The sequence below is a fragment of the Mus caroli genome, unplaced genomic scaffold, assembly GCF_978045245.1.
Source record: "Mus caroli unplaced genomic scaffold, Mus_caroli_1 scaffold_10, whole genome shotgun sequence".
NCBI classification, from domain to species: Eukaryota; Metazoa; Chordata; class Mammalia; order Rodentia; family Muridae; genus Mus; species Mus caroli.
The window spans coordinates 4,726,562-4,743,381 of NW_028227265.1; the positions used below are offsets into that span (position 1 = coordinate 4,726,562).

Consider the following 16,820-nt stretch of genomic DNA (forward strand, 5'->3'; position numbering starts at 1 on the left):
GTCTTAAGATTTCTTATCACTGGCACCATGATTTGAAAACATATTCCTCACTGTGCTGAGAGTTGTCTTTCAGTGATAAGCTAAACACAGTGTTATGGGCAGAGCAGACATGCTTAGTTTAGCTGACAGGCTGAGCAATGTTCCCGAGGCTCTTGACAAGGAGGCCAATGTGTGCCGGCCAGGTGGGAGAGGAGAGGGCTGGCACCAAGAGACACTGAGAAAGGACCTGGGCGGAGGGGCCTTCCTTTACTGCTACCACCTCTCTGCCTGTCCCCTTGAGATGAAATCTGCAGCTTCCAGGCCGAGGTAGTGGTGTGTGTGTGTGCGTGCGTGTGTGCGTACGTGTGAGCATGTGCGTGTGTGCATGTGCGTGTGTGTGCATGTGAGCATGTGCGTGTGTGTGGCAGGCTGCCTCCTCCCTGTATAGACTGGGAAGCAGGTGAGCAATGTAGTATGCTAGCCTCAGGAGAAGGCCAGAGAGTACAGTAAAGCCCACAGGGCACAAACAGTGGGGAATCCTGTGTTAGAACATGGAGTCGCCTCTCTGGCCTAAGCTGGAGTTTGACTCTGTGTGAGCATAGCCTAACCTCACAGACAGCTTCTCTGGAGCTTGGAGCTGAGACCACAGGGTCCTGTAAGTACAGGTGGGGCATAAAGCGTGTTCCTGTGACCAGGGTCGACTCTGAGGCTCGGCTTCTCTCATCCTCCTCCTGTTGCCTCCTGAAAACTCCTCTCTGGCTTCCTGTACCTCGAAGGCACTTTACCCTGTGAGTGTGGCAATCTAGCTAGTCCATCCCCTGCTTGTGCCAGGTAACATAGTGTGAGACCTGTGTACCGTGGTTAACTAGAGGCCAACTCCTCACTCTCCCTGGCCTATGGGTTTACAGGGATGCTAAGAAAGGCCCTGGTCCAGAGGGAGGTGGTGTGAACTTCTCATGGCTGTGACAAAATAGCAGACAAAGCAATGTAAGGGTTTATTCTGGGTCATGCCTGAGTGGTGGGGAGAGTGTAGGCGGGGCACAAGACAGCTGGCCATTTATAGTGAAGACACACCCATGAACTACACACACACACACACACACACACTATACCACAGCCACACATGGGGAAGGGGAGGGGCCGAGGCTGGTGTTCAGCTCATATTCTTAGCCCATGGGATGCTGCTGTCAAGTCTTACGAGGTGTCTCCCACATCACTTAACCCTACCTAGAAACTGCCTCACAGGCAAACCCAGGGGCTTGTTCCTTGGATGACCCTAAATTCCATCAGGCTGATAAGATGAACCATCCTAGGAGTCCATGGGTGTCTTAGTCAGGGTTTCTATTCCTGCACAAACATCATGACCAAGAAGCAAGTTGGGGAGGAAAGGGTTTATTCGGCTTACACTTCTATACTGCTGTTCATCACCAAGGAAGTCTGGACTGGAACTCAAGCAGGTCAGGAAGCAGGAGCTGATGCAGAGGCCATGGAGGGATGTTCCTTACTGGCTTGCTTCACCTGGCTCACAAAGCCTGCTCTCTTATAGAACCCAAGACTACCAGCCCAGAGATGGTCCCACCCACAAGGGGCCTTTCCCCCTTGATCACTAGTTGAGAAAATGCCTTACAGTTGGATCTCATGGAGCCATTTCCTCAACTGAAGCTCCTTTCTCTGTGATAACTTCAGCTGTGTCAAGTTGACACAAAACTAGCCAGTACAATGGGAGACAATAGTAGTGAACGGATATCCAGGCTCTGAGGTTGGCCCCTTAGGGTTAGTCCTTACTGAAGACCACCGGTCCCTACAGCAGCCAGGCTCGTCATGAGTAGATTTGGTTGTTCCCCACTCTTTATAGGGCTTGAGCCTGCACCATCCTGCTAATCCACCTGGTGTCAGTGTCCTGGTGGGACACAGCCCAGCTGAGGTCTGCCTTGTGACTAAGCTAGAGGCCAGCACAAGTCCTGCTGCTCACAGAGACCTGCAATGCTTAGCATGGATGGCTCTCCCCAGCTTTGCTGGCTTGGCCCCTCAGTGCTCCATGGGTCCTCCCAACAGAGCACAGCTTGAGCCACAGGTGGTAACACGCATGGAGTTTGAACTTCTGCCTCCACAACAGAATCACTTCTTCGCAATCAGCTGCCATATTCGTGGTCAATGAGAGCAGCTTGAGGTTAATAGGAGGGAGCTGGTGGGATGGGGGCCCCTGAATGACAGACTGGCCTCCTCCTTACAGCTCTCTTATACCAGGAAGCAGTGAACTGCATGGGAGACGGGTTTTGAGTGTGTATGTTGAAGCTGGGAAAATGTATAACCAACTTTAAATCTGTCTGAATAAAACTGACTCTCAACAGGGAAACTATGGAAAAGGAGCTGTTTTGGGGAGCGAGACCCAAGTCTGGGACTGCTAGCTTTTGCCTAAACCTCCTGCTCTCAAGGACAGAAACATCCTAGGGAGGCTGGAATGTAATGGTCTGGAGTCAGAGCCAACAGGGTAAGAGATTAGGCCTTTAGGGCTGAGGCCATTGTGTCCATTGAGTACACGGGCTGGCAGTTTGGGTTTGGAGCTATTTTGCTTGGGCTTAAATCCCACCTGCCGGCCACCTACCCATAGATGGGAAATCACAATGCCAGAGTTGGGCTGGGCACTTTCTGGGAGCAAGTGACAAAGCCATTGGACAAGGATAGGCAGGGCTCCTTGGGTATGAAACCGTGTGTGTTCAAGATGCAGCTATGACCTCCCACGACTACCAACAGCACAGCTCCTTGGTAGAGTACCATTCTACCCACCTGAAGCAGCTAGAGGGAGACCTACAGAGACAGCATCCTCCCATCTGTGCCACAGGGAGTGTGTGTCACTGAAGGCAGGCAAGAGGGCCACTGAGACTGGATACATAACTCACACATCTGCAGTAGCTACTTCTTTTATTTAGGAAATGAATCTTTACTGCCGGCTCTGGCTCTGACAGAGGTGCAGACTGGCAAGATTGGAAGTGCTATTCTTCTGTGCCCAGATGGACAGACCACTTTGTAGTCTCTAAGGAGGCATAGGGCTGACAGTATCTCCCAGGTCGGAGGGTTGGGGACAATCAATGTTCTACTCCATTGGTGCATCCTGCCCTGTGCTTGCCCTGCAGGGCCAGGATAGCCCGCCAACCACACTTGTCGATTTACTTTTACCATATTGTAGACATCAGCTGGTCTACACTAAGATTTACAATAAAAATAAAACAATTTGTTCTGTAAACTAGAGCAAAAAGCTTCGAATGTCATAAAAACGATCTTCCATACAATGGAAAGGCTTTTGGTTCTTTCTTGGTGAAAGATGGCCCACATAAGTGGGCGGAGGTACAGGCTGTTGCTGGGTGACCTGGAGGACAAGGGTTGCTTTCTTCCCCACTCCAGGTCCTGCCAGGATGCCTAGGGCTGTTCTGCAGCCGCCTGGTCCCTGGCAGCAAGGACGAGCTCCGTGAGGGCTGGGAAGCTCTTGATGTCGCTGGTCTGCAAGCCCATCCTTTGTATCTGCAAAGGCCATGAGAATGAGTTGTCACTGTGATGAAATCTGACTGGGAAAGGAGGCTGCCATTAAAGCCAGGACAAACTGACCCTGCCCCACTAAGGCACAAAGTGTTCCCAAAGGAAGGAGGGAAAGGCTTTCCATTAGCACAAAGAGCTGGCTCGGTGCAAGCCCACGTAGCACGGGCCGCGCACTTCATATTCTAAGGAGCTAGCCCATCATGCTGGACTCTAGCCAGGGCAGAAGGCTCTTCATATTCTAAGGAGCTAGCCCATCATGCTGGACTCTAGCCAGGGCAGGAGGCTCTTCATATTCTAAGGAGCTAGCCCATCATGCTGGACTCTAGCCAGGGCAGGAGGCTCTTCATATTCTAAGGAGCTAGCCCATCATGCTGGACTCTAGCCAGGGCAGGAGGCTCTTCTGTGGGCTTCAGAAAATGCTGGGAGAGAAAACCCACGTGCAGAGAATAGAAAAGAAAATTCTTCTTTAGTTAGAGTTTCCCACAAAGCACAGTGAGCTCTCCTTTTTCTCCGCGCCGTCTCGAGAGCAAGGGACTAAGACACACAGCATGGCAGCACTCTGTGCTACCGGGTGTCCCGCCTGAGCAGCAGCAGGGACGGCATATCCCTACTTGCTCTGCCCTTGTCTTGCTTGGGAAAGACTTCGGATTCCTTATGGAATAAACATGGTGGCAGGTATCTGCAGGCTGTCTATTTCACTATCGTTTTTTGAGACTGGGTTTTACAATTCCACTTGTGGCAATCCCCCTGCCTAGGTATCCTGAATGCAGGGATAACAGGCTATATAGAGACCTGACTGTCAAGAAAGGCAGTTGCCTACATTTGTAAATGGTGGTATTGTGGATGTCACTGCACCCTCGTGGGAGGTTTACCAGCTGCCATCAGCCATCTACCATGATGTCAAAATCGGTGCTCTATATGGCACAGGGCAGGAAGCTGCAGGCCCTGCCGCTGGCTCAGGATTTCAGGCAGTAAGGGCAGCTCTGCGGACAGCCTGAGCAAGTGCTGAAGCACCCAGGGCACCTGCTGTTGGGAGGGAGGGGACACTCGGGATCCCTCTGCCTTTTCTATTGTCTACTTCCTGGCACACACCCTTCTTCACAGCAAGCAGGGCCTGACTCTTTTCTATCGATGGCCCTAGGGAGGTGACACCTCAGCCTTGCAAGCCTGGTCCTCAGAGCAGGCGCACGCTCCCAGTACCTGTTCTCCCAGGTGCTCCACGTCCAGGGCCAGCTGCAGTCGGATCTTGTCGTCATCACTCATACCGCCACCGCTGGAGCTGACAGGGTTGGTGGCTGGGGATCTCCTGGCTTGTTTGAGGCGCTTCAGGCTTTCCTCCATCTTCTTCACTGAGTTCAGCACGTCCGACACAGTCTCAAAGTACCTTGGACACAAGATGGTAATGGCAGGTTGGTAACAGACACTGGTGACACCATGTAGGAACTTGCTTTGTAAATAAGAGATTCTTTTTTGTTTTGTTTTGTTTTGTTTTGTTTGTTTTTTTTGAGACAGGGTTTCTCTGTGTAGCCCTGGCTGTCCTGGAACTCACTTTGTAGACCAGGCTGTCCTCGAACTCAGAAATCCGCCTGCCTCTACCTCCCAAGTGCTGGGATTAAAGGCATGCACCACCACTGCCCGGCGTAAATAAGAGATTCTTAAGATGACGGTCACATACAAAACAGCTCAACTGGAAAACGGGCTGTCATGTTTCCTAAGTCTCTAGCATGATGCTCCCCGAGAGTGCATGGTGTCTGTTTAAAGCCCTAGTCCTGGGGCTGGGGAGAAGGCTCAATGGGTGAGGAGTTTGCTGTGCACACACGAGGACCTGGGTTCGGATCCCCAGCACCTCTGATGCCTGCCTGTAATCCTAGCACTGGGGTGCAGATAGGACAGTCACTGGGGTTTCTCCAGATGGCCAGCACAGTTGAATTCATGAGTTCGGGGCTCAGTGAGACCCTGTCTCAACTAGGTGGAGAATAATGGAAGAAGCCACCTTCGGCCTTCCACGTACATACAAATAAAAAACGCTAGCTCTAAGTACGGGAACTGAGGGCCAGTGTCCTTTCCAGGTGCAGGACTCTCTACAGCACATCAAGGCCAGTCAAGCATTCTGCCTCTTAAAGTACAAACATATCTCAGGATTTTCAACAAAGCTCACTTATTCCCAAACTTTCACATAACATTACAAATCAGTCACTTTCTTGCCTGGTTGACAAACTGACTGTGTGGCACTGGGAACTTATTTGCCTACAAAACCACGGGATTAGGTACTGTTGTTTCTAAACTGACCCACACAGCAAGGTGGGGGCTCGGGGGTGAACTCAAAGTGAAAACAAACCCTACTGTAAGATGGTGAGTAATAAACCACTAGTAAAACAGAGCCACAGGCCGCTTCCCTCTCTCCTGTGCTGCAGACGGAACCCAGGGCTGTGAGAATGCTAGACAAACTCCACCAGGAGCCAAGAGGCGATTCCACCAGCCAAGAGGTGGCTAGGAAGTCATCCAGTTAACTGCTCCTGCTGGGCCTTCTGCCGATCTCACTTTACACGCACAGTCAGTCCTTCCCGTCCATCATCTAAGGGACCCGCTGGAGGATACTCTGTTACTGTGGTAATTCTACTGCACATCTGAATCTGCTGAGGAGAGGAAGGACCTGGCTGTGCTGAGCGGGGAGGGCAGTAAAGGTGCCCTCGGGGTTCAGGTTGGGGACTCACTGAGCCCAGGTCAGCCTGACTGTACTGCAGGTGGAGGGGGGGGGGGGAGGGAGGGAGGGATTGGATCAAGTGCCTGCCCACACCTTGCCCATTCACAGCTGCAGTTTCTACAGGCAACCCAATGCTCCAGGAGCCCTTGCCCAGGGTGCAGATGGGCAGCTCTCTAGAGGTCACACTAGCTTACCTGTGTGTGCTGTCTGACAGAGCTTCCTGCAGCCAGCTTTGCATCACTGCTGGCTGCACCTTGTCCCCATGTCCACTCTGAAGCTGGTACAGTGGCTTCAGCGCACTGTCCACATATGAAGAGGCTGTGCTGGGGACCTCCTGGAATGCCATTGTAAGCAGGAGTTAGGGACAGAAGGAAATAAATAGTCACCATACCATTAATGTTCAGCAAATAGCTCCATCCCTCCCAGAAAGCAGCCAGGGGGCCACAGAACCACCTAGGGGCAGCAGTGTGCCAAGGAGACACCCCCCTGCCTCTGCTGCAGATTATGCTTGATTCTGAGGCAGGATGCACGGGGCTAAGCCCTGACTCTTCCCACTAGACAGATGCCCAGGGCTGGTTCTACATCTTGTTTAAGTAGCAGGATGGCACAGAGGACTTGGTTCCTTGCCCTGCAGGTGAAGACTGCCCCAGGGCTCAGTGGGGGCTGATGTGCTGTGCATATTAACACAGACACAACAGAAGGAAGGAAGGCAGCTGGGAATGTGCCCAGGCCCCTAAGGGGGCTTCAGGTCCAACAAGAAACAGCAAAGCAGGATACTTTGTTACAAGTTAATGGTATTCTATTAATGGTGTTCTATTGCATATCTAGATCTGCTTGGTTGGCTTATTGGAGTCAGAGCCTGACTTTGTAGCTCTGGACGGCATCAAATTTGTGATTCTCCTCTTAGCCTGCCAAGTGCGGGGACAGCGAGCGGTGTGACTACCACATAGGCTTTGCCAGTCCAAACTTTAACATGAAAGGGGACAGCTGGACATGGTGGCTCACACTTGTAAGCCCAGCACTTAGAAGGCTCAGGCACAGGACTGCCATGAGCTTGAGGGTAACCTTAGCTACACAAACAATTCTAAGCTAGTCTGGGATACAGAGTAAAGCTCTGTTCTCAAGGTGACAGTAACAATGGTGATAGTAATGGTGATGGTGATGATGACGATGACGATAAATGAACAAGAGGAAAGCAACCTCACACAAACTGTGGTCAATGTAAGTCCAGCAGCAAGGAATTCCCTCCTGTACTCCAAAATTCTTGCAACAAATGGGTAATGCTAACGGGAGCTGCTTAGCACCTAAGCAAAGGCAAGGTCATAGATCACTGCTACAGTTCCTGAGTCTCAGGTAAACAAAAGGGCAGTAAACTAAGTCTAGCACTTCACCATGACCGTGAAAGACAAGCAGAGGAAGAACCAATCACGAGAGAGCAGGAACGAGGAGAGAACGCATGGAGATGAGTGGAAAAGACCCCCGGTAGCTCTGCAAAGTCTCTGCAGCGCCAGCGAGCCTGTGCTCTTGGCAACATGCACCCTGCCCACTGGGCTACCTCACTGGCCGCTAACATATTCCTAATGCATGCTTTCTAATGTGCTCACTAAAACAACAAGGAAACCCAGGTATTTCCAATAAAGATTTGCAGGAGTAAGGTTAATTAAAACTTGGGGGGACTATATGGAGACAAAATAAAGTTTAAATGAATAAACCGTTTAACTATTAAACCGTTTCTTGGTGCTGGAAAGAAGACTCAGCAGTTAAGGATACTTGTTGCTCTGGCAGAGGACCCAGATTCCCAGTATTCACATGGTGGCTCACAACCATCTGTAACCCCAGTTTCAGGGGATCCAGCAGGCAGGCACACGGTGCTTATACATGCATGTAGGAGACAGTCATATATATCAAGGAAGCACTTATGGCTGACAAGGCAGTTAACATTCAAACAGAGTCGCTCCCAATAATTACTTCCTTCCTTTATTTATTTTTTAAAAAGAAAGTACTTTTCCAGACAGGTGTGGCCCTGCACATCTTTAATGGCAGCATTCTGAGGCAGAGAGAAAGGCAAGCAATGTCTGTGCAACTGAGGCCACCCTGGCTTACAGAGTGAGTTCCACATCAGTCAGGACTCACACACACACACAAAACGTAGTTTTCCTTACAATCTAAAGCCCACAGGGCCAAGCACACACTGTGAGTTGAACTGGCTCCTGACCCTCCTGAGTCCTGTACCTCAGTCCACCCTGTGATCTGACTGTGGTCCACATCTCCCTGGCCCTGCACACCACAGAGCTTTCTCCACAAGTGACACTGACCTTATTGGTCCTGCGGTAAAGCCTGGGGACCTCTAGGGCACTCTTGAGATAACTGAAGCAAGCCTCGCTCAGGTCCTGGGCAATCCTGCTGCTCAGAGCCGGCACATGGGCAGACAAGGCGCTCTGGGAGTCTTCCAGGGCCGCTGTGACACAGGGCAGTGGAATGAGTCACTGGTCAGCTAGGGTGAGCTTCATTAAAATGTGACCGTGGCGTTTAGAGTGTGCTAGCAAATCAGTTCATTAGTACAAAACAGCATCTCGCTTACAGACGTGAAATCAAAGAGCAAAACACTGAGACAGCTAAGGATTTACACTGGAGTCGAGGTGTTAGTCTAAACGTCCCCGAGTCTACAGCCTCGCACTTTACGTTATTTCTTATTCAGAGTCTGCGTCTAAGTTCACTTCTTACCTGAGATAGATGAAAAATTCTTAAAGCCAATCATTTCGAGTTTCTGCTTGACTGTCTCCAGGAGGTCTGGAAGCTGAAACACATTTTGGACATTAGTTCCTTCTTTGAATCAGAACGAGCAGTCCTGCATCCACAACCTCAGACTTGAGTAACAAGTGTGGAAACCTAGGGCAGCGCCCGTAGGTAAAGTCCCCACCAGGCGGGCCAGGCTCTCACTACAGCAGCCACTGGGCACAGTGTGGGGCTGCTGGCTGCACAGCCACTGAAGGCAGAAAAGCAAAACCTCATTTTACAGCTCTCCATGACACCAGAACTGCTCACAGTAACTAGGCCATGTTCTCTCAGAACACACAATATATTTATTCAATCATACAAAATATAAACCGTGAAAAGCAAAATCTATTTGGAGATGTAAACTTTGTGTGTCCATAAAGTTCTCTAAATGCTGGGAGCAAAACAGGGGCCCAACAGAGAAAGTGGTGGGGACTTTGATTGCATCAGCACTCTCAGACATCTGGGGCCGTGAAGTGAAGATGATTACAGGCCAGCCCACTGTGCCCAAGCAGAGCTGAGCTGAGGAGGAAGAGCGGAGCCTGCTTATGCTGAGGGTCAGCTTTCTCCTGACCCTCAGTGGAGCAGTGGGCACAGCGCATCACAGCAGGGACCAAGACCCAAAGTGTGGCCCACTCAGAGGCCACTGTGGAGGGAAACATCCCATAGGACAGAATGTCCTCGTCGGCTGCATGGGGCCCACCCACAGTTCACAGATCCAGTGTCCAGTGCAGCGAAGCTCACCCATTCCTGTAGCCTGCCCAGGTCTGAGACCACATACACCAGCTGAGTGCTAGAAATGGACGTGGCGCCTGCTTCTGAAGGATGGCTTCCTTGGTCTTCTGAAGGGTCTTTGCTGCCAGTCAAAGGCTTTTTAGTCTCCTTGGCACTCTCATTAGAAATGGGCCTGACAGAAAGCTGAAAAGGGATTTCAACGATCAAACACTCCCTCGGAGACATAGGGCGTTTGTACATGCTCAGCAGCTCTGCACACACATAGGCTGCAGGGTACAGCATGTCTATCTCAGGTGGGTTTGAGCCCTGCTGTTCTTAGAACTGTGTCTTCTGGGACAGCCAGTGGGGTAGGAAAGACTGAGGAAGTCTGTGAGCAGAGGGGGGAGGAGAGACACACCCCACCTTCCACAGAGCTCCCCCTCCTCCTGGCACCTCAGCTCACAGGTATATTTTCATCACAGTCACACGCAGAGGCCATTTTGCCAATTTACAGAGAACCAGAGACTCAAGTCCACAGGGCAAGGGGCGGCAGAGCTACGCCGGACTGCAGCTGCCCTAAGCCTGCACTCTGCTCCGGAAAGTGGATGGGCCTGCACTGCACTGCTCTCCGTGGTGTGCTTCTTTTTAAAGACTGTCTCCCTGTTTCTAGACTTCTGCACTGTGAGGACTGGCTTGTGCGTCTGTCTCTGAGGGTGTCCCTGAGGTGGCTCTGAACACTGATGTCTGCAAGGACCTAAAGCTGTCGCTCAGCTCCTAGAGGCACCAACCTCCTGGGGACAAGAGCCATGGGCTTCATGGTGTGCAGAGAGCTAAGGCACTGGCTGAGAGGGTCAGGAGAGCCTAGCATGCAGGTGACCACTTCTGCTTGGATGATCACCTCACTGTTTAAAACTTAAACCTAATATTTCTCATTAAAACGAACATCTTATTTTCAGGGTGCTTTAGGAATCTGATTTTGAGGAAGTCACTAGGATGGGAATTCTCAGTAATTAACCCTGAGCATGTGGCCAGGTGCCCACCGCTGGATCTGACCCCACAGGACACTCTGGACGCCCTGTGGGTATTTAGCCACAGCCCCTCCTGGTCCTCCCAGTGCTAGCTGGGTAGAGGAGGCTGCATGGTACCCACTCACCTCACTGACAAACACAGAGAATCTGGCCAGAATCTGCAGCGTGAGCCTCCACAGACGGTGTGCCAACAAAGGTAGGAACATCTCATCGGACCAGCATTTGCCCAGGCTGATCCATGTTCTGTGAGAAGCCAAAAGGCAATACGGACTTCCAGCTGGAGAAAAAGTGTGGACTCAGGGCACACTGTCCCGTTACAGCTGCCGTCTAACTCTAGGCATTGGCACACAACTCAAAGTAAAGAACAGGGCATGCTGTGGACCTGCGGCCAACAGAGATGCTAGAACAGCCCCAGACCACGGGTCTTCACTGTGCTGTTTGGTAACTCACCTGACAGGTTCCAGGCATGGGAGTTAGCATCAAACACGATGCTCACCTGTCTTAACGGTGCTGTCTACCACACAGCACACGCAATGGCAATGGTGTGTGACAGCATGCAAGCTTGCATTTCAGTTTTTACTTTTCCCGACCTCAGTTTGGCTCCTACGCACACAGAGGAGGTCAATCCTTACAGATGGACAGAAGAGGCAGCTCCATGACTCAATGAGGGGTTTCAGGATAGACCTGGCTGTGTCAGAGCCGGAGAACCTGGAACCTTTGTGCCTCAGAAATATTATGTATCTCAATGGCTACCAAGAATGGTGTCACGAGTCTCAACACCTGCAGCTGCCATCTGCCCAGAGCCCCAAGAAGCCTGAGCTGTGTTCCAACCGAGTTGTTCTTAGGAGGGGACAGGAGCATGCAGACCATGTGCTGCCTTCCCATAGCTGGGTTGGGGGCAGGAAGGAAGGTGAACTGCAGACGTCTACAGATAGCTGATTGAATGTACAGCCATTCCACACAAACGTGCGCAATCTCGAGAGCTGATCACAGAGTCTGGAGGGCACAGCGGCCGCACGCACCAGGAGGAAAAGGCCTGCTTGGAACTTTATAAAGCATCCTCTGCCACCATCTCTCTGAAGCAAGAAATTCAATGAACCAAGACTGCTTTCTATTGGTTGCATAAAAAAGTAAAATGTCTGAGAACTTAGCTTACTAGCAGAGTGCTTGCCTAGCATGTTATGGGGTCATGGTTTTTTTGTTTCTTTAAGATGTTAAGCCAGTGTCCTTACTGCACAAATCCCTGTGTGGTGGGAAGAGGCAGGAGCCCGCTCAGACCTGGGACACCTGCTGTCTCCTGCCGAGCTTACCTGGGGCGTCCTCGAGCCCGTCTGTGAGGGCTGCTTCCAGGGATCCTGCCACTTCTCGGAACCTGAGGAAGAGGGAAATGGGTCAGTGTCAGGTGGGAGGGGCCTGCAGGATGCTTCTGCCTGCACAGCCTCCTCTCCTGCCCACTGACCCAGTGTTCTCAGGATATCCGGACGCTCTTCTCCCTTTTACTGTATAAGAAATAAACTCCAGATGAAGCCACTGTCCTGCAGGGTTCTCTGCTATCTGCAGCTAGTCTCAAATACATGCCATCCATGCCTCGCTGAGAGGATCCCCTGAGTTCCACTGTGTAGTAGCAGCTCAAGGCTACACAGCGTTATCTCCAAACACCCTCCCCCCCCCATGCCAGCAATACCACAGTGAAGAAACGGCCCAAACTAAGACACAGAAAGCCGGCTTGACACCTGCCTTTGTCACCTGAAGAATACCCCAAGTCCCCAGTCAACCATGGGCTCACTGCACACGCCCTTCATCTCTGCCGACCTTCCTGCTGCAGCCTACACTCTGATGGCAGCCAGTCCCTGCAGCCAGCCACCCATCACACCTGGGTTTCACTAACAGAGGCAACATGTTTGACAACTGCCTGCTTTCGTGGGCACTGTTTCTAAGCTGCAACCTCTGCACACTCTTGCCAGTTGCTAACCCCATTCCACGCAGACACAGGGACCCAGAGGGTCTGCGGCACTAACTCCCTCAGTAATGGGGAATCCTGACTAACGTTCAGGATGAGTTCATCTCAGCGACACCTGAGAGCCATCTGTGGCAATGAGCTGAGCAGGTGCCGGGGAAGCCTACAACAGGCTGGCCTTGGCAACAGCAGAGGGAAGACACAGAAGGAACATGAAGCAGAGAGAGAGAGGTGGTGAGAGCCTGAGGGAGCCGCCCAGGAAGCAGCATCCAAGTGCAAGGACAAGAGGAAGGGCTACGGGTGGTGGAGGTGCACGCCAGCCTCGAGGGCTCTGCTTCAGCCCACAGCATCTTTCAAAATCTACACAAAACACAGGAAAGCAGACTGATGCAGAGGCTGAGGTCCTGGTTGCCCTGTCCACAATGGGAAGGTGGAGCCATGTAAGAAGCCCAAGAGAGGACGTGTCATTGCTGTGGTCTTCAGTGGCCTAGAACATAGAACCCAACAGAAAGCATGAAGCTGGACAGGAAACCAGGTTTAGTTAGCAGACTTGGTAAAGGCACGAGACCCCAAGTTATGTGAATGCTTATGCCAGGTCACAGAAACCATGGGAACAGAGCCCTGACAGCTCGCACTCCACAGAGCAGAGAGACATCTGCTGCTGAGCCAAGGAACACAGCTCAGAGGGAAAGGTCCAGGCATAATGGCCTTATGGAGGCTAAGGTGATCACCATGCAAAGCTGCTGATCACCATGGTGAGCCCCGATCGGCCATGCTGTACCCTTCAGATGCACTGGAGTGTCACCGTCGTCTGTGGTGTCACCGTCTGTGGAGCTCAGGAGAGGAAATGTCCAGCTTTAGCGTTTGGGTTTGGGGAAGGACTCTACTCACATCTTTCCTTAAGCACCATGGTCTAAGGGGAAGCAGAAGCACTCTTACAAAATGGCCCCTGGGGCAGCCCAGCGTGGAGGGTGCTGCTTTCCTCTGCTCTAAGTACCAGACAGCAAGAAGCACATATGTGCTGTGGACGTGGAGCTCTGAGGAGGGACAGGGAGTAAAGATACCTAAGCCTCCACATCACGGAGTCCATGTCGCAGAAGGAACTGCAAACTGTACACTCACACGAATGCTCTAGCATGTTCCAAAAACTTCAGCTCTCCTGTACAACCTGAAGCCGTCTGGGCCATGTGGGCATTTACTTTCCCCACCAGGGACTGAACACCTATTTTCCAACATCTGTGGAGGGGTAGAATTGGGTGAGTGACTGACCTTATCTGAAAGTAAACAGGCAGGTTCCACTTATTGCTGAAGCTGTGATAGGCAGGGTGTGCTCGCAGTCGCTTTACACTGGCCTGGGATCCACACTGCCGCTCAAACCTCTGCACAAAGTCCATGCTCACAGTGTATTTCTAGAACAAGAACAAACGGTGGGATTTTCTCCATCAGCCAGGTAGACAGACAGTCAGGAGCACATGCTCAGACTGCAGCTGAGACTGCAAGGCCACCACAGAACCAGGCAGGAGCGACTGTCCTCAGGGCAGCCTCCTGATAACTCCAACTTCCCCGTCCTTAGAGCTTCAGCCCTGACCACAGCGATGTGTGCTGCTGTGAGGGTGAGGTGTGAGGGAAAAGCCCATCTGAAGCCAGGTGTTCCTCTACAAGTCCAGTGCTTTCTAATAACACACACTGCTTCCGGGGCAGCCATGACCCTCACACGGGATCACAGACAGATGACGTAGGAGGAGTCATCTCTCCTAGCAGAAGTCTTTTAAAAGGAAATGAGGAAAGAAAACCTACCGGAGGAGACACTGTGTGATTCCTGTGGACGAAAGACGACAGGACAGACGGACACACTAAACATATGCACCGTCACCATGATAACCTCCCTTCCCCCCCAGGCACTGCTAGGAAACACAGCAAGCTGCGCTTGGCTTCTGAGGGGTCTCCATTCTCTAAGTCCCAGGCTCCCTGTAAACTCTGCTGGACGTTCTCAGTTAGACAGGGCTCAATCCCATGTCACCAAATTCCTAAACTCTCTTATTCTCTGGGGGTGGTCAAGATGTAAGGAGCGGAGACAAAGGCACCTGAACTGTCTCTGGAGATAGCAAGGCTGAAGGAGTACAGAGGACCACGCTTTCAGAAGAACAGTGGTGTGGACTTCAAGCCAGAGGCATTTCTTCAAGTGATAGAGACCCACAGAAAATGCAGCCACTAGCCCTGGGCCAGAGGCCTGCTAAGAATTTGGAGTTCAGGTTCTCTCAGAAAGGTTCTCTTCTGAGTCCAAACCTCTGCTGAGCCACCATGGTCCTTAAGAGTCTCTGAAGAACACAGCAAGATAGAAAGACCCCTGATCGGCTCACATCCACTGCTCCTTCACCCCACGCACAGTATCCAATCTAAAACACACCATTTCTAAAATCACAAAACCTGCTTACACAACTTACGGAAAACACAAGTCACCATATCATTCAATATTCTAAATGCAGGACAAACAGCACAGTGGACAGACGGGTTTCTCTGGTACAAGCTCCATACTTGTCTAAGCCAAAGTTCCCACTAAGTCTCCTGTGCCTCTCCAGATGGTGGGAAGCGCTAACATTAAACAGCAGATTAGCAAACCAACAGTACTGGAAACGACCATGGAGGTCATTAACAGCGAGCACTCAACACTCAGGAGAGGCCGTTCAGACACTGAAGAGGCAGTCACTGCCCGGAAGGAAGGTGCCAAGCATCATGTGGAGTGAAGCAGCAGCCAAGGGGCCGAGGAGGAAACCAAAGCCTGGGGAGACGACACACGTGACCACCCCAGCATGGATGGAAATACTTGTCTTCACTCAAACTTCAGAGTTTGACCTCTTAGCAAACTTTCTTCCCCAAGGAAAAGCAAGGTCATTATGTGCAGACAGACAGACTGACTTTATTATCAAGACATGGCATGTGCTGTCAGTAAGCCTTACTATGAAGCAGTGCTTCTGAGTCTCCCTAATGCTGTGACCCTTTAATGGGGTCCCTCATGTTGTGGTGACCCCAGCCCTCAAATTATTTTGTTGCTACTTCATAAGTGCAATTTTGCTACTATTATGAACCACAGTGTAAATATCTGAGATGCAGGTTGTCTGATATGTGACCTCTGTGAAAGGGTCACGACTCCCACAAACAGGTTGTGACCCCCAGGTCAAGAACTGCTGCTGTAGAGCTTTCAAAGGACTGCAATCAGGAAGAAGACAAAGAATGTGCCGGTCCCCAGGGAGCAACAGTCAGCAGCAGGAGGGGAGATCTGCAGCGTGAAGACTCCAAACACCAGGAAATGCCTAGTTTTAAACATCACACAGAAGTGGCAGAGCGTGACTTCCCCTGTAAGTTTATTGAGTGAGGAGGGAGGACACACCTGCCTCTGTAGAAGGAAAAATCAGTACACAGGAGAAAATCCTCCAAAGCCTAGATTACTAAAGGGCAGGAAAAGAGGGAGAAAGAAAGGGGAGGGGGAGGTGAAGCTGAGCAGAGAGGAGCAGAGTTTACCCCACCACACCTTTAAAGCCACACAACTAAAATAAATACTGCTTATGGGGAAAGAGCCCGCCAAACCAGGCTCCAGAACAAGTGCTAGGGCAGGGCTCGCAGGCACTGCCATGCCCAGACACCTGTGGTGCAGCAAGACACCTGTGGCTCCTGCGATCTTCACTGCTTGCTCTTTTCCCCCATGGTCCACGCCTCACATGTGGGAGACGCTGGGAATCAGAACTCAGGTTTGCAAGCTTTCCCACACCAGGAGCTCTTACCAGGCCCACAGCTGAATTCTCGTGTAAAACAACGGCACGGATACTGGGCTTTGTGAAGTCTTGGCCTCTAGACTGAATTATGACCACAATCTAAGATGGGAACGTGGCTTGGAAGGACAGCTCAGCAGTTAACTGTGCATACAGCTCTCTTCTTTCTTTTTTAATGGGCATGGGTGTTTTGCCTGTATGTGTTCTGTGCCACTTGCATGTCTACTGCCTGAGGAAGGCAGAAGAGGCTTCAGATGCCCTGGCACTGGAGCTATAAGCGGTTGTGAGCCACTATGTGGGTGCTGGGAACCTAATCCTGGTCTCTGGAAGAGCAGCCAGTGTTCCTAACCACTGAGCCACCT

At 51.4% G+C, this 16,820-nt stretch overlaps 1 protein-coding gene across 1 annotated transcript in view; it reads right to left on the reverse strand.

Moving 5' to 3' along the window:
- Positions 1-2,884: 2,884 nt before the first annotated feature.
- The window catches only part of Cog2 (component of oligomeric golgi complex 2), a 31,643-nt gene continuing 17,707 nt past the window's right edge, over positions 2,885-16,820 (reverse strand). Inside the window, exons 10-18 of the mRNA XM_021170856.2 lie at positions 13,961-14,100; positions 12,045-12,106; positions 10,860-11,011; positions 9,737-9,910; positions 8,942-9,014; positions 8,533-8,675; positions 6,412-6,551; positions 4,714-4,897; positions 2,885-3,498 (exon numbers count right to left, since the gene is read on the reverse strand). Of these exons, the coding sequence (XP_021026515.1) occupies positions 3,397-3,498; positions 4,714-4,897; positions 6,412-6,551; positions 8,533-8,675; positions 8,942-9,014; positions 9,737-9,910; positions 10,860-11,011; positions 12,045-12,106; positions 13,961-14,100 (1,170 nt within the window). The 3' untranslated portion in view covers positions 2,885-3,396. The remainder of the gene's footprint in view (positions 3,499-4,713; positions 4,898-6,411; positions 6,552-8,532; positions 8,676-8,941; positions 9,015-9,736; positions 9,911-10,859; positions 11,012-12,044; positions 12,107-13,960; positions 14,101-16,820) is intronic.